The sequence below is a fragment of the Archocentrus centrarchus genome, unplaced genomic scaffold (assembly GCF_007364275.1).
Source record: "Archocentrus centrarchus isolate MPI-CPG fArcCen1 unplaced genomic scaffold, fArcCen1 scaffold_90_ctg1, whole genome shotgun sequence".
Taxonomy (NCBI): domain Eukaryota; kingdom Metazoa; phylum Chordata; class Actinopteri; order Cichliformes; family Cichlidae; genus Archocentrus; species Archocentrus centrarchus.
Genome location: NW_022060299.1, coordinates 251,968 through 276,476, shown reverse-complemented (window position 1 = coordinate 276,476; position 24,509 = coordinate 251,968). Strand labels below are relative to the sequence as shown.

At 41.0% G+C, this 24,509-nt stretch overlaps 3 protein-coding genes, 1 long non-coding RNA gene and 2 other non-coding genes across 6 annotated transcripts; 1 reads left to right on the top strand and 5 right to left on the bottom strand.

Moving 5' to 3' along the window:
- Positions 1–5,188: 5,188 nt before the first annotated feature.
- On the bottom strand, positions 5,189–8,763 carry LOC115777974 (uncharacterized). Its single transcript, XR_004019719.1, has 5 exons — positions 8,614–8,763; positions 8,186–8,267; positions 7,384–7,490; positions 6,775–6,860; positions 5,189–5,617 (listed from the first exon to the last, which is right to left on the bottom strand). It is a non-coding gene; the product is annotated as an uncharacterized LOC115777974 (long non-coding RNA).
- On the bottom strand, positions 6,996–7,109 carry LOC115777975 (small nucleolar RNA SNORD67). The gene has a single exon (XR_004019720.1). It is a non-coding gene; the product is annotated as a small nucleolar RNA SNORD67 (small nucleolar RNA).
- LOC115777976 (small nucleolar RNA SNORD67) lies at positions 8,006–8,110 on the bottom strand. Its single transcript, XR_004019721.1, has one exon. It is a non-coding gene; the product is annotated as a small nucleolar RNA SNORD67 (small nucleolar RNA).
- A 6,498-nt stretch (positions 8,764–15,261) lies between the features above and the next one.
- On the bottom strand, positions 15,262–16,948 carry LOC115777966 (homeodomain-interacting protein kinase 2-like). The gene is made up of 4 exons (XM_030725991.1): positions 16,835–16,948; positions 16,588–16,674; positions 16,316–16,503; positions 15,262–15,900 (listed from the first exon to the last, which is right to left on the bottom strand). The coding sequence occupies exons 1-4, from the start codon at positions 16,910–16,912 to the stop codon at positions 15,276–15,278; spliced, it is 978 nt and encodes a 325-aa protein (XP_030581851.1). The 5' UTR covers positions 16,913–16,948; the 3' UTR covers positions 15,262–15,275.
- A 90-nt stretch (positions 16,949–17,038) lies between these two features.
- LOC115777971 (homeodomain-interacting protein kinase 1-like) lies at positions 17,039–18,136 on the bottom strand. The gene is made up of 4 exons (XM_030725994.1): positions 17,939–18,136; positions 17,620–17,811; positions 17,355–17,536; positions 17,039–17,183 (listed from the first exon to the last, which is right to left on the bottom strand). The coding sequence occupies exons 1-4, from the start codon at positions 18,134–18,136 to the stop codon at positions 17,039–17,041; spliced, it is 717 nt and encodes a 238-aa protein (XP_030581854.1).
- A 1,879-nt stretch (positions 18,137–20,015) lies between these two features.
- On the top strand, positions 20,016–23,850 carry LOC115777970 (uncharacterized). Its single transcript, XM_030725993.1, has 8 exons — positions 20,016–20,206; positions 21,187–21,865; positions 21,948–22,019; positions 22,115–22,183; positions 22,704–22,772; positions 22,875–22,985; positions 23,151–23,253; positions 23,397–23,850. Exons 2-8 carry the CDS (start codon positions 21,187–21,189, stop codon positions 23,848–23,850), a joined length of 1,557 nt encoding a protein of 518 aa, XP_030581853.1. The 5' UTR covers positions 20,016–20,206.
- Positions 23,851–24,509: the final 659 nt, after the last annotated feature.

The following is a 24,509-nucleotide window of genomic DNA, read 5'->3' as shown; positions in this document are numbered from 1 at the left end:
ATTCAGCCCTATCTGTTCTGCTATCAGTGGACATTTATGTTGACTGCCTCATGCACAGAACCATTCACTTAATAGCGTCAGTGTAACCATAAATAAAAAGGGACCTATTCTGCTCATAGCCAGCTCCATTTCTTTATTCCCAGGCACTAGCGTAGCCTTGTGTGATTCACGGCTCAAAATCATCCTGGTTTATCCCTTAATGGCTCCAACAAGCTGTTTTAGCTTCCTTCCCCATCCCTATGAGCTAACTTTCTTCTGACTGGCTTCCCCACACAAACAGAAGATTTGAACAGCAGGTGGGCGGGGCTACAGTGCTCATAGCCAGAGCTGCGCCTGAGGTGAGCATATCAGGCACTGACAATATACAGATTTGATACACAGGGGGAAACAGAGAGCAGAGGCCATAAAGTAGTGTGACTGAAAATGAAGAAGACACGCTCAGCTAAAATGAGACTAGTACACATACATGATGTCATTTTCACCTTTTTTATTTATTTCTTAGGGGTGGAGGGGATATGGATATATTAGGGGTCACAATTAGATGAATTCAGCAACTGAAGAACTCCAATAAGATGCAGCACTGATTTTCGTGTCTGACTTCTTCTCTAACACAACAGCAATTCGTCCCTCCCCCACTGGATTATTCTCTCATGTAGTTGTTACCACACATTTCACTCTGTTTAAGCTAATTAGACACTGACTGTTGGCTCCATAGTGTACTGGTTTACACATTCGCATGAAAAACTCCACCACCGTGACCACTGTGGTGACCACGTGTGAATAAGGGAGAAGCTGAAAGTAGCTTATGAAATTCAGCCTGTTGTGTTGCGTTGTGCATTTATGTCCTCGCTCAAATGAACTCCTGACACATTCGGTTTGAGAATATTTTAAAATCAGGCTCGCAACCATGCAGCAGCTTTTCTGAAGTCTGTTCTCTGTGAATAAACACTCAGGTACATCTTTTCCTGTAGCGCGTTGCACCCTTTCAGACATCCAAACCTACGCCCTGTCATAAAGCAGGATTTATCGGTTACCATGTTAGCACTGAGGTTAAACATGGATTGCAGTAGTTAACAGCCTCCTGTTGCTACAGTGGTGTCTGGGTTAGCACAAACTGAAAATGTTTTAATGATAAAAATTAGAAAATCTGCAATGCAGCCATTACGCAATGTTCATACTGGACTGATACTGTCTTTTAAGGCAGAGTACTAAACGAACACATTGTCTTACAAAGGACCTTTTTAGATAAGAAATGGTAACTGGCTTTTCATTACCAAGGAGTACGAGTGTACTACGACCCACTGAGAAAAACTACCGCCTACTAACAACGTATATCATGTGACGGCTACGTGTACATATGTATGTGTGCACTGGGGTATGGGATTACTCATTCATTACTCACTCATTAGCAAAACGTTATTCCAACCAACAATATAAACCCTTCCTTTGATCTCCCTCTCACATCCATCCAGCATCCTGTGAAAGTGTCCACTGAGGACTGTGACTCGGGCAGTTCCCCCGGGAGGGCCACACTCAGAGGATGGCCTCCTCAGGCTAAACAAACCTATTTATCTCTTAAGAGTTGTCCCCATCTAACTTTCTCTCTCCCTCTGAAGTCTTGGACTCAGCCTCCAAACTGAGACTCTGTGAGAAGCTGGATGTTCCTCAGCTCTCCTGTGGGTATAGTTAAAAGCAAAACAAGACCTGCCTTTGGTAACACAGTCTAGTCAATCAGCCATCTATGATCACCCCCCCCCCCCCCCCCCCCGCCTCGCTGCTGTCAATCACTGCTCTGAGTCACAGTTTTCTATGGGGACAGAGAGGGAAAGGTGAAGTGAGATGGCAGGAAAACAAATATTTTAAATCCTTCGTGGGAATGTGTGAAAGCACTTTTCTACTTGTAATATGTTACATTACTCCAGTGATATTAAATATACATATGCAGTCAGTCAGGCAATGCCAGCAGCCAGTGTGAATCTCAATAATAAATTTGTTCGAGTATGGCAGCAAGAGTGAAATTCCAATAAAACTACAAGCACAAAGTGTCCCTCCCTCATCTGCTGTGGTTTATATTTGCCAGCATAGCTCTGTTCTGGGACCTCCCTGACTTCCCCTGTTCATGCACGGAAAGTAGGAGGCAGTGAGAGCAGCAGTACGATCCCTCACCCTCATACAAAACAGACCTTGGTAATGACAGCAGTCAGGATATTGATAAAGCATAGCATGAAAAGGTGCGGGGGTGGATGAGGGTTACGAAGCAACTCGTAGGCAGGTTTGTTGTCCTTTTGAGATTTCCCAGTTGGTTGCTTAGAAGGGTATTATGTGACCCATTAGTTTGATTTACTTAAAACAAGCAGTTTGATCCAATTTAATTTATATAGTGCTAGTTCACTGGAACAGTCATCTCAAGGCACTTTATATTGTACTGTACCGACCTTACGTTATTAGACAGAGAACCCCAACAATTCAATGAGTCTGTATGAAGAGACAGTGGGGTGAAAAATGACCCCCTTTAACAGGAAGAAGCTTCTGGCAGAGCCAGGTTCAGGGACAGCAGCCGTTTGCCGCATCCACTTAGCAGATGAGGGGAAAGACAGAGCAGTAGTGTAATATAACTACATGGGGAATGAAAAAGAATGGAGAGGAAGAAAAGAGCTCAGTGCATCATGGGAATGCCCCCCCCCAGCCTAAGCCTCACCTTTAACTAATAGCTCAGCCACACTAGAGTAAAAATAGGACAGCAACTTCCTTGCAACTAGGAAGGAGGTGGTTGTCAGGAGATTGCATTGAATATTTTTGCATTCGGTGACCAATTGCAAATATTTCAATGCTCAACCTTTAAATCGTGAGGTGATTGCACAGATCACCTGGTGGGAGCCAACCTGTCTCCAAACAATCACAGCCTGACTGCAATCACTCTCAGACAGATGAATGTTTGTAAATAACTGCTGTCTAATTTATTAACACAAACAGATTGCCAACATGTTGCAATCCTTCTGAGTTGGTCTACATCATTGACTGCAATATGTCTCATAGAGGATTCGACTCAGCTGGTTGCGTTCTGGTTAAATTCCTAAAAGAAAGTTCCCGAGTGCCTGTGTCGTTTTGCAGTTTCAAATCTATGAGGCTCTGGCTGGACCCTGAATGTAAGTACATGTAAATTTCTGTGTATGTTGACTGCAACAAACAGATTGCATATTGGCCCCATTCAATCACAAACTGATAGCAGACTGAAAGCATTTTACGGCAGTTTTATCAAAGTTTTTTAATCACAAGTTCTTTGCACACAGTAATAATTTTGGTAATGCCGACCACTGTTTTTCCCAGTGTGACTGTAACATAAAGGAAGGTCGAGGGTCGAGAGGGCGCCTGCCTCCGAGACCCAAACTAGGAGCTGGTAAACAGGAGAGGAGCCTCACAGGTGAAGGCTCCACAGTCAACACGGAATAAATTGAAAGATGTTTCATCATCAGTGTCGTACTCAGTGATATTAATCTTCTGTCACTTTTCAATCAATTCAGGTGAACAGACTGTAGTTCAGTCATTTTCAGTCTGGCAGGGTAAGGTGCTCTGGAGGAGCTTCTGCTGTAACAAAGCCAGCCAGCCCAGCTGAGGTTGATGTGTTTGGGTGAAGAAAAATGACTGGATTGAGAAGGGAGAGCTAAAACATTACTCCTTTGGTGCTCGACGATCTGTAAAGTTAATGACAGCACTTTGCTGTAAATGCAACCTTTCATCTGGTGCCAATTCACAATTAATGAGATGAATAATTGATTAGTCTCTTGTGCTATATGAAATGAAGCAAGTGCCACCACTTACTTTCACCTGAATACAAAAACAACTATTACAAGAGTAGTAAAGTTACAAATTAAATACGTGCTTTAAATCAATGTAAAAAAAAAGAAAATACTGGGAAGCATTAAAAAGTTTCTTTTTCCAACCACATCATCTTTCATCTCAGCACGAAAATATTTACACAACCCCCACAAAGGGATTAAAATACCCACAGTGTTAAATCAGAGCACAAATCTATTGCACATTCAGTGCAGGTCTGTGTCAACCTGAGATGCCAGTGAAAGCAGCACAAAGAGAGCAGTAAGAAATGTGGATGAAACCATGAAAGGCTGGAAAAAAAAAAAAAAAAATGGGCACATAGCGCAACATCCAAAAACTTCACAGATTTTCAAGTTTGAGGCGCATGTGTAACTGCATATATATTTTAATTGAACTGCCTTGCATTTTATATGAATACACTATTCACATTCTAGGCTAGAAATGAAGTGCAGCATCCCAGCTAATGGTAGTCTTGCACATTTACATTGAAACAATGTTAAAACGTGTTTGAGTGCTTTGGTGCCGCACATCCTGTGCACCGCAGGATATGGATGAGAAATGATGCTGCAGGAGTTATCAGTGTGTGCAGTTTTGAGACGCTAATTAATCCAGTGTTACATTATTATAGGCTACAGACTGGGGGAGAAGAAATCACTTATATTTAACTGCCACCTGGTGGTTCAAATCATACTGTACAGCAGAGATGGAGAACAGCAACTCGTCCCTCCAAACTCCACGTCTCTGAATGAAGTTTAAAGAGGTCATGATGATGTTAACTGGGTCCTCCATATTTGACTTAAATCAGCTCAAAAAAGTGAGGACAGGGACATGTTTGGGTTGCCTTGAATTTTAACGGTAGTTTGTAATTCTTAATATAAAATTCAGGTGCTTAACAGTTCAGACAGTTACAAAGTAACCACAACCTGAAGTACCCACAGATCATGGTGAATGGTGACTATTTGGACTTTTTTTTTTTTTTTTAACCCAGATGTTGAAACATTCTTAGTTTCCAAAAAGAATTTCTAATTTTGGCTCATTAGTCCACGGGTCAGTTCTCCACTTCACCTCCAACCATTTTTTAAAAAAGCTATGATGTAGCATTGTTTTTTTTGAGCATACAGGAGTTTGAACGCAGCAATGAACTAATGATGAGGATGGTTGTCTCTGTTAACCCTGCGACAGGCTGGCAACCTGTACAGAGTGTACCCCACCTCTTGCCCTATGACAGCTGGGATAGGCTCCAGGCTCCAGGCACCCCCCCCCCCCCCCCCCCCCCCCCCCGGCCCTGAACAGTGTAAGCAGCAGAGAGTGGATGGATAATTTAAAATAAATAACCAACACAACACTAGTGTCAAAAGGTTAAATTTTTTACTAGTTCTCTACAGTTCATTCACATCTGGCCATTAACCAGTATAATATGATCTGTATTGGTGCCAAATATCTACAATACATACTTGTGCTTCCCACTTATTTTGAATTACTATTTGAGCAAAAGAAACCTTTGTGTACACCAATGATACTCCTTCATAGATACGCCAAACCTGTAGAGCCACATGTACATCAATATTTGAGGTGTAATGGCAATTTTATCTGAAATTACACAGGTGTCCTGAAGGGAGGCAGGGGAACCTTATCACAGCCTTTAATACTGGAAATGTGTTTTCCACCACTGGGTCAATTTAGGTCATTCTGCAGCAGCTCAGGGATCAGTGACAGGCGACATGCACAGCAAGTGAAGTGTACCAGCGACTGCTGCTGTGGGGCTGGCAGGGTTTTCAGCTGCCTGCAGGGACAGAGGAAGGAGAGAGAGGACAGACAAAAAATTAATAGTAGAGTCAACGATCAAGTTATGACCGTAATCAACCGGGACAACAGGAAAAAAATAAAATAGAAAGCAGCAGGAAAACTGCTGTCATGGGCAGTCTCAGGTTAAAATATTCCTTTTATCAAGTGGGCCACTGGACTTAGTTTTAACTGGGTCATCAGTGACCAACAGAACTGCCTGCTCAAAGCGGTTACACTATAAATAGTAATGTACCAAGTTATTATCAGATAGAAAATACAAGTACCTTCTTCTTGTATGCCTGCAGGTCCAAGGATAGAGAAAGTTTACTGTATGTTTACAAATGTCTGGTTTGCAATAAAAGGGATAAAGAAATAAAACTGACCAACACTTGACTTTACAAAGCTCTGTTATGGACTTTGTCTCCAACAAGAGTGCAAATTCAGAGGAAAAAAAAAAAAAAGATTTCTTGCATTTTGTGTCTTCACATGCTCTGCTAATACATATGACAAAATAACATGTTAATATATTAACATTTATATATCAGGTTCGTAGTTTGTATATCACAGCAAACTTGGCTCGGTGCTGCTGCTCACTGAACTGCACAGATGGAGGTGTGCCTCCCATCAAACAGCAGGAGCTCCATGTTTCCTCTATAGGTCCCCACATACCACAATCATTTCCTAAATGTTCCAAGGCAGCAGGATTTTAATTAGTGTTTTAAAGCTAAGACATTTTATGAAAGTTTGACCTTATTTGACCTTGAAGAAGAAGTTAGAGGTCAAATACAGTATTCTGTATGCTAATACACACCACATTTCTAAGAATCACAGTTTAAGTTGTAAGACTTTTGTTAACTTTACACTCCTACAAAGTTTTATCAGAATTCATTCATAACGTTGAGCTATCGTGTTTACAGACAAAATGCCCAAGCTCATAATAGCTATTTTTCTACATTTAATTAAAAAATAAATAAAAAACACACTATAAATACATAACTGTATATTCAAGCATAGCCCAACTGCAAGACGGATCAGTCTTTGATTTGCTAAAAAAAAAAAATCCCCACAAAAACCCCCCCATCACATTTTATTAAAATGCGATAACCCACTACAAATCTGATCTTAAACAGACTGATTTAAGCCATTTGTTCTCACCAGTTTTCAGGAGTTCCTTCACCTGCGTTTGCTGGCAGGACAGATTTTGGTCATCCCAAGTAAATGTAAATGGTCCAAACTTCAGACTGAAAAAAAAAAAAAAAAAGCACACACACGAAAAGGAAAAAAGAAAAAAAAAAATATTACCATTGAGAAAAAAAAAAGAGAAAACCCTCTAAGGAGCCAGCCCCTATTTTTTTTTTTTCCCTGTCAGGTGGGGAAGTGACTCAGATGGCCCCTGTGCACCTTGAGGTGTCACCACAGCGTGTCAGGACAGGGTGGCTCTGCAACTGCAATCACCAACCTGACTAATAGTGCAACTCATCACTGTCACAACCCCACGTTAAAAAAAAAAAGGTAATTGAATTTTCCTGGTTCATCCAACGCTGTATTGACTGTCATAACTAAAAAAAATATCTATGACAAACCAATCAGAGGTACGTGGCTAATGTTTTTAACCATTTTATAACAGATGTCATGTTTTATTAAAAACATGACTGATTCAGAGAGACTCTGCAGTTGACTAAAATAAAAGGACAGCATGCCCTTTGGAAACAAGACAAAATCATTCCTATAGTTCAGTAGACAGGATGACATTCAGACACAGACCTTGAGGAATGAAGGAGCTCAGCTCATTGGGTGATGGAGCTCAAAGTTCTGCCTGGGAGGGGGGGGGAGAGGAGCTGCCACAACATCTACAGCATAGCATCTGTTGACTAGTCAAACATAAAGAGGAATTCAGTATCATGACTTCTAGTAGATTCATAGTGACAATTTTATACTATAATGTCTAGGTTAATCACACATAAGAGCCATTTAGTGCAAATCTAGCTCATAAATTGATGTGTACTTAATGCTTTAATTCACATCACCCAGACCTACAAAGAGTCTTGAATCAGGCTTAACATTTGGTAAATGTTACACGACTGTGGTAAAAACATCATGAAAGCATGTGACCAGTACCGAATTTCATTATTCAACACATGAGAACCTCAAACACACAGTCAGCCATAAATGAAAAGGATAAGAGCTTGAAATGAGTCTGAAATAAAGCAAAGGCACAGAGGTCACAGACTGGCAGTAAGTCCCCCAGGATGCCTGGAACAACCTGCCAGCAGAGAACAGTGAAATGCTCTTTACTCTGGACAGTTGTTTCAGAGGCCATTGTGACTTTTTTTGTTTATGTGTTTACTTGAAAGAAGTACAGAACAATATAGCGTAGAAGGGCAGGGTTGAGTCAGATGGCCCCTGTGCACACTGTGCATCCTCAGGTCGGATCAGATTGAGGCAGTCAACTCGCCACCCCAGCTGATTAGTGCAACTCATCACTCCCACACCCAGCACCCCTTGTTTTCCGCAAGGTCATAAGGTATGCACCCTAAACACTAAGCTATCGATACAGTCATCTTACTGGGGTTTGTGTCAACAGACGATATTGTCATCCACGTGGTATCATCCGCCATAGCTGCTGGTATGGGTCTTCTGTGCAGGACCTTAAAGTTAGCAAACACAAAACGTGGTCAGTCATTTATTCTACAAAGAATATAAAAGTCAAATCACGTAAGTTAAACTGGTTTGTGAGTCTGTGAAAGAAACTGGGAGGGTGGGTTATGTTGCAAACAGTAACGCTGGTGAACGTAAGCTTAAATAAATTAACTATTATTAGTTGAGTTAGCTTCACGACTAGCTGTTTAGCCATGCTAGCGTCTAGCATTCGGTTAAAACGTGTGTCCCTGTTATACGTAAAACGCTACAAAATAATAATTTTTTAAAAAGGCACTTTATCACTGTGCTTCCTAAGACACTACCAAAAGACAAAAGAACCCAAGTAAAACTTACAAACCGAGGAGTTATCCGGATAAAGATTTTAGCTTAGTCGATAACGTCTCTGCTCATTTTAAAACCTGCAGTCCTATAACGCTGATAGTCTTACTCCATGTGATAGCAGATTGGCTTAGACGCCAGAAATGATGTGGGCATTGATTGGACAACTGAAACGTTTATCAAGTTGAACAACCAATGACGAAATGTATACCCATCACGGCATACGTGGAAAATCCGGCGCTTAGGTTGTATATACGTGAGGAGAAGCTGTTTTGTATGCGAGGAGAGATCATTTTGTACTCGAGGACAGTTTGTAAAGTATGTTTTGTGTGTGCGATGTCTGAGTACAGTTTGTAAAACGTTTTCTTTGCGTGCAACAGGTTTTATGTGTGTTCCTTGCGTGTGCAGCATGTGTTCTCTCCGTGCGACCTTTTGGCACGAAATTAACTCCATAGACAAATGGCAAGCCATAGGTCATAATTCGCCACTATTTTAACGCGTTTAATAAAGAAATTAGGGCGAAAATCCTGCCAGAACGCCGTATTTTACGGCGTTTTGAATGCATCATGGTGAGCGGCGGAAAAAACGCCGTTTTTTTCTGGTCATGAACGCCGCATTTTACGTCATGTGACAGATATGACGGCGTTTAAAACGCCGTTTTTTTAAATTATGCAATGCCCTCCCCCCTGGTTTTCTCAGCCAATTACGTTAAACTGCAGTCAACCAATCGAAGAAGCCCAAGTGCAGACCACACTAGTTCAGATTCACTTTGCGGCAAAGTAACTGCTTGCGCTGTAGTGAAGGGAGCCGGTTCTTTAGGCTCGGCTCCCAAAGAAGAGCCGGCTCTTTCGGCTCCCAAATGGCTCCTTAGATTTTAATTTAAAAGAAAAAAGTGTAAAATGAATTAATAATGTAAAAACATATATTAGGCCTATATCAAACATTTCTTTATATACTCAACATATAATAGAGTGCACTAAATTAAAATTATAAAACAAAAGATTGGAAATCAGAAAAAAACAAGGGCCTTTGAGGAGTTGATCCTGTTTCTCCTGTCTGATGACCTGCCCTGTTTTGTTCTTCTAATTACACTGAGGGATGAACAATTCGTATACAGTATACCTATGTAGGTTGTTTGTGCAGCCTGCTCGATATTAAATTTGGCCAATCGATCACTGCTGAATCGCGGGTTTCCTGACCTTACAAGCCGCAAACAGCTGATTAAGACGTAGCGTCTCACATCAGAGTCAGCTGGTCAAAAGAACTTGATCAGCTGGCTTTTCACCGTAACTCCATGACCATTCGTGCTATCGAAAAAATTCAAACGGTTCCTGAAAGCTCAGAAATTACACTTCAGTCATGTAGTGGTATTACGGTATTTGTGACTGGACGTCCACAAACGGCGGCACTTTTGAAGTACGCTGTGTCTTGTTCGACATGTTTGGAGGTACAAGGTTAAAATGTTTCCAGTCTTTGCTACGCTTTCCATCACTCATTTTCCTCACCGTTCTCGCGTGTAGCCTCTGTAATGCGCAACTTCCACTGGCTCTTTCCTGTCTCCCAGCTCATTTTGCAGGAGCCCCTCCCTCTCTGGTGTTTGTTTACTTACTGCGCAGTGTGTCCGTGGACCCCTCCCTCCCGCTCAGTGTAGTCGATCATATGCTACCATTCATCTTAACCAATCACGTGCGGCTTCCACAAAAAAACAAAAACAAAAAAGGAAATGAACGAAAAGAAAAAAGAAACGGCTCACTATCGGGAGCCGGCTCCCGTCGTTCATTTCAAAGAGCCGGATCGTTCGCGACCGACCCATCACTATTGCTCTGGCCCACTCCATCCATTCTGAAGCAAACCATTGTCACAAATTTTACTTATGTATTAACCCCACTATGCATTTTTATATTTTTAAAGCATAATAAAGCCAGAAGAAGACAGAATGCTCTTCCTGAAACAAGTGGAGGCATTAACTTTTATTGAAATATAGTTTTCTAAATCACTAAATAGCAGCTTTGGAATTTAATAATCTTACCAACATTATTATTTTGACTCATCACACAGGAACATGTAGGTATCATATGCAGAACTGACTCCTCAGTGCATCAGTCACATTTTTTTCGCCTCTAAAGCGGTGTTTCCCAACCCCTGTGCTGTGGCACATAAGTATGCCGTGAGAAACCATCAGTTGTGCTGTGGGATATTAGAACATTAAAGAACTGCTGAACTGGACATTTACTTTGCCAGTGCCTCCATCATGTGCAATACCGCCTTGTTGGTTACAACTCAGTACTTACCAAATTGCTTCTGCTGTTGCTAATAATACATTCATAGTCATATTCTTGGTAAGTATGTCCAATATTGTGAGATTTTTTCCTTAGCTGTGTAAATATGATTCTTTATTTGTGTAAATAATTCCAAAGCTGTATAAATATAACTTCAACCTATGTGTAGTGTTTCATTTATCTTATTCTATTGTTTCTATATACTTTATACTTATATTGCTTCACAGTGGGAGAGCCACCTGTAATTGTATTATACACTGCTGATCAAAATCTTAAGACCAGTTAAAAAATTGCAAGAATTTGCATTTTGCACTATTGGATCTTAAGAAGGTTCTAAGTAGAGCTTCACAATGCTAAAAGAAGAAATCGGCGCAAGAGACAAAAACTTTTGAGCAGGGAATTTCTTGAAAACTGCATTTACACTCAAACTTGATTTTTTCAGCTGATCAAAAGTTTAAGACCATAGCCTTTAAAAGCAGAAGCTGTGCAAAAATATATAGAACTACTTAGAACTTTCTTACGATCCAATAGTGCAAAATGCAAATTCTTGCAACTTTTTAACTGGTCTTAAGATTTTGATCAGGAGTGTATGTGACATGTTTTGAGAGACTCATCAAGACGTTCATCACCTCCTCACTGCCCACCGTCCTCAACCCACTACAGTTCACATTCCGGCCAGACAGATCCACAGACAACGCCGTAACCTTCCTCCTCCGTAAGACCCTCTCCCACGTGGACTCTGGAACTACATGAGAGTGCTGTTTGTAGATTACAGCTCAGCATTCAGCATCATAGTCACCTCTAGCCTGGTCTCTAAGCTGTTAGACCTGGGCCTGGACCCATCCCTTTGCAGGTGGGTTTACAGCTTCCTGACCAGCAGATCACAGGTGGTATGAGTGGGAAACCTCACCTCATCCTCCCTCACCCTCAACACCAGATCCCCCCAGGGCTGTGTGCTCAGCCCTCTACTGGACTTGCTGTACACCCATGACTGTGAGGCCACAACAGAGTCCAACGTCATCATAAAGTTTACTGATGACACGGCTATTGTGGGACTGATCTCCCACAACGAAGAGAAAGCCTACAGGAGGGAGGTCTCCCACCTGGAGAACTGGTGCCGGGAAAACCACCTTTTGCTTTATGTCAGCAAAACAAAAGAACTGATCATGGACTTAAGCAGGAAGCAGCAGAGGGACTAATATCCACTTCTCATCAGTGGTGCTGAGGTGGAAAGAGTAATCAGTGGAATAAATTGCAGACTATGCGCTTCCAACAAGACAGTTAAACTGTGACATAAGCCTACAGCTCAATGAACTGAGGACTGTTCAGGGTTTTATGTTTATATTTTTCTATTATGTCTAAAACCTAATAGCTTAATGTAAAGATTGTAAAGAAACACGCTGAAATTCAGACAGTCCACATAGTCAATGCATTAAACCTACAAATTATGTATTTAACTAATAAAATCTAAGCTGTTTTTTCTTTCAATGATTTTCTTTTTGTTCTTTCAACAACTGATTGTCATGGTATACACAAAAGGCCAAATAATATAGATATCAAAAATAAGTAACTGCTAATTATCCAGGTTAACCTTCTGCAGATGAATGCATTGATGTGACCTTTGGTATTGTATCTCAATGCAGAAGTCAAAGTGACATTTAGGTGGTTCAGGCACAGCACAGGGAGAGGCGTCAGAAAGTCAGTTTGAGGAAAACCTCGAGTTTCTCTCAAACCAGTGTTTACTGAACCAGTGTTCTATTCTAGTAAAGTATGGAATACAATTATCCACCATACATAGATATTTAGTCCAGGCTACATAGGAAGAAAGGTATTACCATCACAAGGCCCATCTGCCATAACCTGGAGGTTCATGACTTACTTACTTCAACCTACCATGTGCTCTATTGTTGACTGACCCACCTGTCCTGCAATAATCTTCTGTTCTATAAAATAAAAAATAAACTCAGTGCAGCAGTGACCTTAATATTCATCTTAAACAGGTGCAAGAGACAAAACTATTGTGTATGACCGTGAATCATACCCAAACATGGTCTACATACTGTGTCAAACTGTAACATTTTTCGGCGAGTATGTTCAGTGCGTACAGCAGGCTGTCTGATATAAGGCAGCATGGATCAGGAGAGCAACACTGGACACTGATATATAGAACATTATGTTATTCTTGATGCAGATTCCTGTTGTGCTTTATTAGACTAGTTTGGGTTGATTGATTGTTTAGGGTGTTGAGTCTGAATGATCATTAACTGAATATAAAGTAGTATTGGTATACATATATATGGCCATTAAAAGAGCAAATCATGCCAATAGACTAACAGTAAACCTCTAATTCTTGGGACTTTGGCAAAATCATGTCCCACCAAAAAAGTGCAAATTCCATTTGCATATTAATTTTAAAAATTCATAAAACATGACTGGGGGATTTTGGCACAAATATTATGGTTTTTATTTAGTGATCTATATAATTTTATGATATGCCCACATATCATAAAATGACCCACAAAATGACAAGACAAAAAGACAAGAGTCTATAATTTTGATTTGATGAAAAACTGTTTAAAAGTCTTTTTAAAATATGAACTATCTCAGAAAGATGAAAGAGAAAAAATGAAAAGTCCAGCTAAAAGCTTGACTTTGATGGTGCTAGTGCTACTGTCATGCAGCAGATCATACAGTATACCATTCACTAAGTTAATTGTGCAATAGCTTGTGTGCAAGTTGTGTGTCATTGCACTTTGATATATCCATCCATCCATCCATCCATTCTCTATCCTATCTATCCTGTTCAGGGTCGGTGGGGCAGTCGGCAGCCTGTTGCAGGGCTACAACAGAGAGACAGACAACCATTCACGCTCACATTCACACTTACGGGCAATTTAGAATCCCCAAGTAACCTAACTCCAGTAACTGCATGTCTTTGGACTGTGAGCGGAAACCAGAGTACCTGGAGGAAACCCACGCAGAAACAGGGAGAACATGCAAACTCCACACAGAGAGGCCGGGACCAAAGTGGAATCGAACCCAGACCTTTTAGATGTCGTTCTAGCTTTGAGGTCTTTAAATAGGGATGCATGCAATGTAGCTTTGTTTAACAGCACTTTACATGAAGCAATCTTTCGCATTAAAGTCTTCATTGCTAAAAAAAAAAATTTTAATTTTATGTATGACTAATTGCTTTCTTGATCACCCGTTTACAAAAAAACACAACATAAAATGTGAGTCGGGCGACTTGGGTCGTGTTGGTCATGGCCCTGGGAAGCCGTGGTGGGCGTCCCTTATTTTCATTTGTGAAAGGTGGCAACCCTACTCTGAGGCCTCACTCCCGGTATGTTAAAGTGCATCAAACCATAATGGATTGTGTGTGTGATGACAAAGAAGCAGCTGCTGGTGCCTTAACAGTTGTGTTGTGTTACTGTATGTGCAATTCATGCCATCACGAGCAATCATTTGGATGAAGAGGACAAATTTCGTTGACCAAACTTTCCTTTAGTTGAATACAACCCTGATAATTCATATTATTCATATTCATTGAAGTCTTGAGTTTATAATTGTAAACTATTATAAACAAAAATATCTTTCTTTATATATTTAACATTTTCATGCAAAATGACAGATGCAGCATCAGTGAGTACGTTCTATAGAAAATGATGCTTTAATGTTGCATTGTTATGTTATACACTAGAGTATGGAGTACTGAGTACTTCATGGAACAGTACTTCAAAGGAAAACAATATCACTAACCCACAGTGAAACACTGACACATGTTAAATGGTCTTATTTAATTTCCTGACTATTACAATGATGAAGAAACAGTTTACTTTTAAATTTTGTGTTACTTTATTCAGTTTAAAAATTTCTGTAAAGCCAGTTGACAACATTTATACTGTAAGGTAAAGACCCTGCAGTATTTCAGAGAAAACCCCAACAATCAAGTGACCCCCTATGAGCAAACACTTTGTGACAGTGGGAAGGAAAAACTCCCTTTTAAAAGGAAGAAACCTCCGGCAGAACCAGGCTCAGGGAGGGGAGGCCATCTGCCGCGGCCTGTTGGGGGTGAGGTGAAAGAGAAGAGAGAGAGGAGAGACAGAGCCAAGGCTTGACTTTAAGAGCGAGATGAGTTTTGGAACATCCCACCCACTTCCACTTAATCGCACTTTGTGACAGTGGGAAGGAAAAACTCCCTTTTAAAAGGAAGAAACCTCCGGCAGAACCAGGCTCAGGGAGGGGAGGCCATCTGCCGCGGCCGGTTGGGGGTGAGGGGAAAGAGAAGAGAGAAAGGAGAGACAGAGCCAAGGCTTGACTTTAAGAGCGAGATGAGTTTTGGAACATCCCACCCACTTCCACTTAATCGCCATGGTGCCAACGATTTGCGGGAAAAATTCAATGGCGCGCTGCTGCTCCTCCTCTTGCTTCTCTGCAGCGGTGGTCATCAGCCCGACTGTCCTTTGGATCCAAAGCTGCTCCAGCTGCCTTCATGGTCTTTTCTGGCCCTCTTTTGTGGGCTGTGGAAGGCAGTTTTACCCTGATGGTCCTCTTATTCCCTGTGATGGAACTCTGCCTCCTGTTGGTTGAGCAGGACGGCCCGGGAGAATACCGGAATTTCTTTCGGTATTGGTCTGTGGAAGAGGGGGATGTTTTTTCACCCACATCTTTCCAGTCAGTCGTCCTCCTTTTTAATGACTGACTGGTGTCCTTTATATGTTCATCAGGGTTTGGTTTGAGTGAAACTGTCTGGGCAGTTTCACAGTGACTGGGCCTGGAGCAGTTGGGTCTGCTTCTCTGAATTGAAGGGGGAGGACAGTTGTTTTGGGATGGGCTTGTGGTCCTGGAGGAAGGGGGCCTCTCTAGGATTTTGCTCTCGGCTGCAGGGGGATGAAGCTGCTGTTGGGCAGGTTGTCTGGTCTCGGAGATGGGCTGCTGCAGAGACCCACTCACTCCTGTCCCGCTATCTGAAGACACTGTGCTTTTCTTACAGATCTTTGTGTGCTGATAACAGGACTGTACACTGCAAGACAGACAGCAAATCATTCCATATGCTAAATTATTCACTCATATGGATGAAACATTTTCACATAACGTGAGATATACAATAAACAGTCACGGTAAAAAAAAAAATCACATCTTCTTTCAGTTAAAAAGTTGAATCTGGTCCTTATTAGGGATTAAAATGGGGATAAATACAACCCCAGATGAACTGCAAAGCATGACATATACCATGACAAGTGTGTGAAAAACTAAGTAAACCCTTATTGTTTACATAGGAGTTAAGAGGGGAATGTTGTGTTACTGTCCAACCAAGGTTGTGTTTACCTCAATTTAAACCTGTTTCTTTTTACTACTGTGGGGAAATGTGTTGTACGTGTGTGTGCAGTGGGAGGTTAAGGGAGAACAATTGTTCTAAATAAACAGTGTTGACTTACTAGGAGCTCAGGTGGTAGAAGGACACCATGTGGCTCATTTTTGCAAACGGATGATCCAGCACCTGTTCGGGTGTAATCCGTGTTTCAGCATCAAGCTGAAGCAGTCCTTTAATCATTTCAATGAACATCAAGCGATCAGCCATTTCTGCCACTTTATCAGCATAATTTTGATGCTCAGGTTCCCGGAGCTGAAAAATGAAGAAAGCAACAAATGTCAACCAAAAAGACTTTTTTTTTTTTTTTTCTTCACTGAATGGCCAAAGGGTACTTACATGTAAGAGGTCATTCAGAGAGGTAAACTTTCTTTCTCTTCTCTCTATGAACCAAGTCCCCGTCTCTTCGAAAAATTCTAAAGGTGTCTGAAAAGATAGGAAACAGCAAATTGTAGGACAAACGGGCTCTCAGAACAAAATATTTGACAATATGTTAAAAATCGAGGGTTAGAAAAGAAATAGATTGCAAATGAGTTTAGAGACTGGCATACAGGAGTAAACAGAGCAATGGTGAAGTGGTCAGTACCTTGAGTTTCCAATTACTGCTGGTGGAATTATCCTCTTTGTGGAAAAAAAGGGAGGTCTTTTGCCCAGAGTTTAACATTTTGTCCTGTGGCTTCCCTTGGGTTTCTACTATATATCTCATCTGTAAATACAACAGAAAATGTAGTCAAACTGGGAGTCCAGCACAGAATTTTGTCATATATTTCAGCCAAGCAAAAAACAGACTTTAGGGGTACTGTTTACTCACCATCTCATATTCACAGTATCCAGGGTACAGCAGGAAACCGAGGTATAGAGTGGCAGCAATGATGCCCAGAGACCAAACGTCTATGGCCTCTGTGAACGGAAGGCCTAGAATAATCTCCGGGGCCCTGATGGAGGACAGAGAGCAATGATTGTAATTGTTACATTTGTTATCAATTGTGATCATTTGGATAAGTATGATTTGTACTACAGCTGAGAAACTCCTAACAGAAAGCACAGACTCAGGAGGTTTGTGTGACTGTGTGAGTAAGAGATCAGATTTGAGTCCAGCTACTCACCGATATGGAGAGGTCTGAAGGCAAGAGCCCACTGTGGCAGCAGAGGTGACATGAGCCAGGCCGAAGTCAATCACTTTAATTCGGTATGGCTCTTGTTGGTGATTGACTAACATTACATTCTCTAGTTTGAGGTCTGCATGTATGATTCCAATAGACTTCAGGTGTTTCAGAGCTATTGCAATCTGAACGGTACCAAAAAAAAAAAAATGTCAGATAAAATTTGATCAGTATCCATTTTCAAAGCACTTATCAGAGTTAAACATACCTGCATGACTATTGGTCGAATTTCCATTAAACTGAGTGGCTGAAAATGTCTTTCTCGCATGAAGTCAAACAGACTTTTGTCAAGATACTCAAACTCCAGACATGGACGACCTCTATCCATAAAAGCCTGATACCATTCAACCAAGTTGTGTTTGTTGCCGTTATGCATGCTGAGCATGTATAGCATAGCCACCTGGAAACATAGGTCACAGATTGGTTTTACATTAGTTTGATATTTGTACTACACAATAAGTATTTCTACAGTTTTCACATCCACTACACACATCTTTGAAACACAAATTCAAAGGAGCACTTTGTACCTCAATGTTTGCCACCTCTACTGAGTAATTTTTCATTACTTTGATGGCTACGGTCTTCTTGTCAGCCATCCTGACACATTTTGCAACCTTGCCAAAAGTCCCTTCTCCAAGGATAGTTAATACTTCGTAGTTGGAGAAGATGGAGGTGAGCTGGCTTCCAGGGACTAACTCGTCTTGGGCTTGTACGTTGGAGTACATGTTTGATGCCGTCACTTTTACGAGCGTCGATTTTTTCCTGTTGTCACTCCAAAGGTTTGGTGAAACTGTTCAGTCTTCACTCTGCTTGCAGTCTGATAACATTCTACATTCCGTGGCTTTTAACATCAAAGGTTCTGACTGGATCAGGTGCCCCTGAACCCTTCTTGCAGTCTGACAACATTCTACATTCTGTGTTTGTTACTTTGTGGCATTTTTACATCCCAAAGGTTCTGACTGGATCAGGTGCCCCTGAACCCTTCTTGCAGTCTGACAACATTCTACATTCCGTGGCTTTTAACATCAAAGGTTCTGACCACACTTAGAAAATGACAGGAAACTTATAGCTGATATTAATTTATTCATACATGTAAAATGAAGGTTTTCTGAATGTAAATCTGCTACAGAACAAAAAGATTTCAGTGTGGAATTAAATTGAATTGAATGTTTTCATTAAAAAATAGTAATAATACTACAACATCTGCATTAAGTGAGATGTTTAATATATTTATACCTCTTGCATTTACCACATTTGCATAGCTTTTTAGTGCCTACTTTCTTACACACATGATCTGCTGGAGGAAGCATTCATATGGCACACTGTAATAGTACTCTGTCACGAGCCAAAGTGACATATATGCCTTTATATTATTTTTATTATGCATTAATCAAGTGGATCCATAGCATAGTGGTTCACACATTTGCCTAGCAAGCAAAAGGTTCCCAATTTGATCCCGGGAGCAGACGCATCTTTTTGGGATTGCGTCAGTTACATTAATACCAATGTAACCGTACATGAAACAGTTACTTAGGAAAAGGTCTTGTTTAAGTCAGCATTAAGAGGCCCAGTACCTGCATTCTTTAGAGATGACAATCTTATATGTTTGTGGAGATGCTCAGGTGTATTGCTCGATGTTTGAGGGTTTCTAATCAGCTCATGTGTGCCACATGTATTTAAAAGATATGATTAGGTAAGATGCTGACACTAAGCTGTAGACCAGGGCTATTCAACTGGTGGCCCAAGGGCCAGAACCGGCCCATCAGTCATTTGCTACTGCCAGTCCTGGTTTCAATGAACCGGGCCTGCGTTTCCACCACGCTTTGTGAACTGATCCTTTACGTATGAGTGTGGGCGAGTCCTCATCTGGACACGGAAGCTGAAAGGCACAAACGTGGGAGAACACGCTCCCCTTTCTTGTGCTGCAAACACATTTTACGCTCCAAACCAAACTACTGCAGCATCTGTGTGCAGCACAGAGGTAAACACAGACAGCGATTACGAGCAAGGACGAAAAGTATGTACTATGCGTCCTTTTATCTGCAATATGAACATCTCATGGGCAGCACGGTGGTTAGCACTGCTGCCTCACAGTTAGAGTACCATCTGGGAGGCCTGGGTTCCATTCCACCTTGTCCCGGCCCTCTCTCTCTCTCTCTGTGTGGAGTTTGCATGGGTTTCCTCCCACAGTCCAAAGACATGCATTTACTGGGGTTAGGTTAATTGGCTCCTCCAAATTGCCCATAGGTGTGAATGAGAGCATGAGTGTAAGTGCTGTCTGTGTTAGCCCTGCGACAGGCTGGCGACCTGTACAGGGTGTACCCTGTGTTAGCTGGGAAAGGCTCCAGCCCCCCCTGAACAGGATAAGTGGATGGATGAACATCTCATGCCTATCAGAAATGGTACATGGACTAGTTCTTACATAGCGCTTTCCTACTCTGTCTGAGCGCTCAAAGCACTTATACAACATGTTTACATTTATCTAACATTCACACACATTCACTCTCCAATGGTTGCATCAGAGAGCAACTTGGGGTTAAGTATCTTGCCCAAGGAAAGCGCGGAAGCCGAGAATTGTTTAGCTAAACGGCCTAAACCGTTTCCCATTCATTCTCTATGGTAGTGCTAAACCACTACGGATGTAATATATTTTTGGCCACTATGACCCTTGTGGCGCTGTTGTGCGTTTGCGATGCGGTACTTCTAAAAATTTCCACTTTGAAACTTTAGCCGAGACAGGACAGTTAACCCACCGCTCGCTACAGCAATCAGTGCCCCGTATTCATTTATTAAAGGTAAGAAAGGATGTTCGAAATAAGAGTAAATCTACACAATGAATATGCAGGTCCAGGATCACAAGTGTTCGTTGTGAATTCATTTACTGGTGCAGTCACGTAAACTAGCGTCCTTCCGTCGCTTGGCTACCATGATCAGAGTTCATTAGCTGTGGTGAAATGACGTGCTAAATATGAATGAACATGATGTTTTATTTTTTCATGTGTGTTATTAACAGATTGTACTGTTAAAAAAAGCTCGGTGGGTTTCTGACAAAGTTCTGTACATATTTTGCCAACACTAAGAGGCCGCTGTGACACAAAGGTTACTAGTGTAGTGTAATTAAACAGCGTATTAATGGCTCGTAGTGAGATGACACGCTAAATTATGAATGAACCTGCTGCTATTTTTCATTCATGTGTACAGTGATTGTGTTGTAATAGCAAGGAATCAGTGGGCGATATCTCACTAACGTGAGCGATGCTCGCTAATGAATAAACATGATAGGCATATGCTGAAAATCTGCCAGCAATACTTAGGTGCTATGACACTATAGCTACCAGTTTTAGGTTAAGCTTGACTACTGCAACTGACATAAATAATTGTGAATAAACAAATAATCACTCAACCATGAATGATTTTTATTTACAGACAGAATAGTTTGCAATGCCTGGATAAAATACATTTTTATCACAACTATTGTAAGCTAGAGTAAGCTTTCACTAAGTCAGCTGAACCCTGGCCACAGTTTAATAAATTTATTCTCCTGTCAGTGCTCTTTAAAACACTTCTTCTGTCTCCTCACCTTTCTCCTGGAGCTTGCTGTCTAAACCCTACCACAATGTGCAGCATTATTTTTAATTTATTTCTTTTGATAAATTTGTCCTTTTTTTGTGGGGTCAAAGGTCATGTGATTATGACCTGAAAGCTCTGTATTTGTGTCAAAATGATATTTTTAAAATCAAATTATGTTTATTTCTTACTTTTTTTCTATGTCAAGATGCACAAGAAAGTTGTATTGTACCCAGGTAAAACCTGTGTGGTGTTCCGCAAGGGGTCACTCGGATACCTCCTCCAAGACCCGTCAGATGAAGCTCGGCGGATAAAAGACAACACCAAACTTCAGAACAAGTCTGTACCAATGAGGGAGGACCTGGTACATCAGAATGCTCTGACTGTGGTCCGTCACAGAGGAGGGGATGCCTCCGACAGGCGTGAGGTGCAAGGAGAGTACATCCTGCAGTTTGGAAAATATAAAGGAAAATCTTTCCGGTGGCTTCTGGAAAATGATGTTGGGTACACCATGTATCTGATCAAAAGTCTCCAGGAGGAAGAGGCTGCAGGGATCGCCATGGCTGAAAGGCATAGTAAGGATAGCCTGCAGTCATTTGTACAGTATGCCCTCAGTTTTACGGAGATAAAGTCTCTTCAGGATTATGAGGCCAGCAGAGTGAGTGCTGCAGCAGAAGTCTCCTGTGAAGATGATCAGCTTGTTGGCTTTGGCTTACGATCTAAGAGCACATGGAAGGAGATTTGGGATGGCAGAGGTGATGGCTACGCGGCCTTTATCATGGAAAAGAGCTGCATTCAAGAAACACGGATGTATAAGCTGCAGCAGTACTTGCGCAAGAAGCATCAGTCTGCCTCAGCTACCACAAGGACCTCCACCAAACCCATTGGTAGATAATTTTATTAATATTTTAATAACATTTTGATGTGAAACTAAGTTAATTATTTATTTAATTCTTGCCTGAATCACAGGAATGGATGATGACAAAGAGTTGGAGGAGGCAATGCTGAGTGTCTCACCTGAAAAACTTGAAGCCGACAGCTGTAAGTAAACCATCATCACCTTGACTAAAGGTCAGAACTGACCGTGGCTATTTTCTGTCTGATATCTCCCCTCTCCTCTGTCTCTGCATAAGTAGTTACTGTGCCAGCAGCAGCAGCAGCAGCAGAAGTACCCACACCCAGAGTGCCTTCAGGAGCAAAGACAGGTTTTTAATGAAAGGTTTCAGAACTGGAGTACAATTGTTTTACACGACGAATTGCCCTCCAAAACTGAACCTTAACTTAAACTGTTATATCATGTTGTTCTTGTGTTTGTGTTCTGGCCGTGTTCCGGCCACATTCCTCCGATAGTTTAGTTGTGTGCTGGCATGATATTAACTGCTGTAAGGACTATGAATTGATACCTGCCTTCATGAATTGATACCAACCACAAGGGGTGAGTATGCACTTTTGTCCTTTATGGGTGTTGTATTAAAAGCGATCAAGTAGCACTAGGCACTAACACCTGAATGAATGGTTGTTCATTGACTCATGTTGCTTCTCCTGCTTCAACAAGTAGAGGTTAGAAGAATAAATTTGTTTAGTTTCTGTTGCAATTAGATATTTTACATTTGTTTAACAATGAGAAACAGGAGAAGTAAGAGTATGAATGTTTGAGTTCCTACTAACACCAACACTCACATACATTGTAAATTATGAAGTGACTAACACGTTTTTCCATTGTAGCTCCCTCTGCGGCACTGTCCATACCCCCTTCCGACACAACTACTGAACTTCAAGCATCATCAGCTGATGGTAACAAACAACTATAGTGTTTTCCATCTGATTAAAGGTTTTGTTTATTGTGTCTAGATAAAAAAGGTTGTTTTTTTTGTTTTTTTTTCCTGTACCTTGTAGGTGCAGCCTCAAAAGATGAGAAGAGCAAGGTTCCTGTGCCTGTACCAAAGGAGCTGTCGTTTCTACTGAAGGAGACCACAGATCAAACACAAGGGCCTGAGTCAAATCCAGGTACGTCTCCATTTTAATTTAGGATTGGTTTTCAATTAAACTTCGGCTTAATGCATAGATCACTGATGCCAGTATAATATTCACAACCACTTTACACTTTGTCATAATGTCATCTTGTGCAAAACCTGCACAACTGAATGACAGAAAGCCTACTTTCCTTTTCAGGGCCCAGCACAAGTGTTGCTTGCACATCTGTGCGCAAAGTTCTCACTTTTGAAGACAGCAATGAAGATGGAGTGGAAAAGGCAGGATACCACTGGGTGGACAGGTCAGAACAGTCATCTTTTTTTTTTGTTCATTGTCATTCAAACTATTAATTGTCTGAACAAATAGAGTTGTTTTTTTCAAGATCAATTTAATAAACAACTAATAATATACACGTTTAAATATATTTGTGTTTCTTGCATTTAGGGATTGCTGTGCACCGTTTAAGATCCCGGACTGCATCCCTGGTGAAAATCTAGACTGGGATGCCTGGAAAACCACTCCTGCTATTATTGCTGCAGCCACATCTGGACCACTGGCAAACTCTTGTGCCTCTCGAACAAATTATAATCCAAACATTGTTGTTAAACTGGACTTGTTCCACTGCCTGAGGCGATTTTCACGAGAATGCACCTCTGAGCATCACCCTCTGAATCTTGTTATTCCTAAAACACTTCACATAATGAATACAGTCCATGCTTTTTGTATAGGAGTTACAGCTTTTATCTTTCTAACCTTTCTGTTCTATTTATGTTATAATAAATATGACTGCGTAGGAGATAATCCAAGTCTGATGTGTTCTATCTTTGGTTTGGTTATTGCTTTCTGGCTCTGTCTACAAAAACAGTTCAATAAGGGGAGATCACATGGAAAATTTTGATGATTTATTGAAATCAGAAGTTACAGAAATAACTTAAGTGATTCTGCAATTAGACTCCAATAATCCATCATAGCAAAAAGAATCCCAGAGGTGGCAGGAGTTAGGACAGGACCCCTCCAGAGTTTAGAAGCTGATAGTGGTGAAGCTGAAGATGGAAGCTTGGATGGGGCCCTGAGTGATCACAATAAGGAGGAGATGGGTTGTAAAAATGAGTCTGAAAGACAGAATGGAAGAAAAGCAATGAGATTTAAAGCATTCAGAATGAGGTTAATTGGCTTAGAGAAGGCAGGCAAGAAAATGATTGAACAACAGTAATTATGTCAGTATTGAGTTTAACAGCACTGGAAAATGCAGGTGATATAAAGAATAGATAAGCAGGCAGATTAGTGATTACAGAACAATAAATCTGTTACAGCTTAAGTCTTTTTATTTAAACTGGGTTATCTAGATGACAAAAATAAACTGATGGGAAAAAAGAGGACTTTAATATCTCTGGTATGTGTATCTCAAAAATGTTATGATACCTTTTATTCTTCATTATGTACTTAGTGAAACTATAGGTACACACTGCAGAAAAATAGCTCTCGGTCTGTAACAGTGTATAAGAAGAAAAAAAGCAATGTTCAAAATGAACATTATCCACATTTCCTATAGAAAAA

What these genes read in the sequence shown, in the direction of transcription:
- LOC115777966 (XM_030725991.1), bottom strand. Translation starts at nt 16,912, where the DNA reads ATGTTAAACTCTGGGCAAAAGACCTCCCTTTTTTTCCACAAAGAGGAT. An exon ending in CTCTGAATGACCTCTTACAT is followed by an intron (nt 16,504 to 16,587) that starts GTAAGTACCCTT and finishes TTCATTTTTCAG; the next exon opens with CTCCGGGAACCTGAGCATCA. An exon ending in TTCTACCACCTGAGCTCCTA is followed by an intron (nt 15,901 to 16,315) that starts GTAAGTCAACAC and finishes TCTGTCTTGCAG; the next exon opens with TGTACAGTCCTGTTATCAGC.
- LOC115777971 (XM_030725994.1), bottom strand. Translation starts at nt 18,136, where the DNA reads ATGTACTCCAACGTACAAGCCCAAGACGAGTTAGTCCCTGGAAGCCAG. An exon ending in TAGAGGTGGCAAACATTGAG is followed by an intron (nt 17,812 to 17,938) that starts GTACAAAGTGCT and finishes CTATGTTTCCAG; the next exon opens with GTGGCTATGCTATACATGCT. An exon ending in CTTCAGACCTCTCCATATCG is followed by an intron (nt 17,184 to 17,354) that starts GTGAGTAGCTGG and finishes GTCCTCCATCAG; the next exon opens with GGCCCCGGAGATTATTCTAG.
- LOC115777970 (XM_030725993.1), top strand. Translation starts at nt 21,187, where the DNA reads ATGCACAAGAAAGTTGTATTGTACCCAGGTAAAACCTGTGTGGTGTTC. An exon ending in AGGGCCTGAGTCAAATCCAG is followed by an intron (nt 22,986 to 23,150) that starts GTACGTCTCCAT and finishes TTTCCTTTTCAG; the next exon opens with GGCCCAGCACAAGTGTTGCT. An exon ending in GGATACCACTGGGTGGACAG is followed by an intron (nt 23,254 to 23,396) that starts GTCAGAACAGTC and finishes TCTTGCATTTAG; the next exon opens with GGATTGCTGTGCACCGTTTA.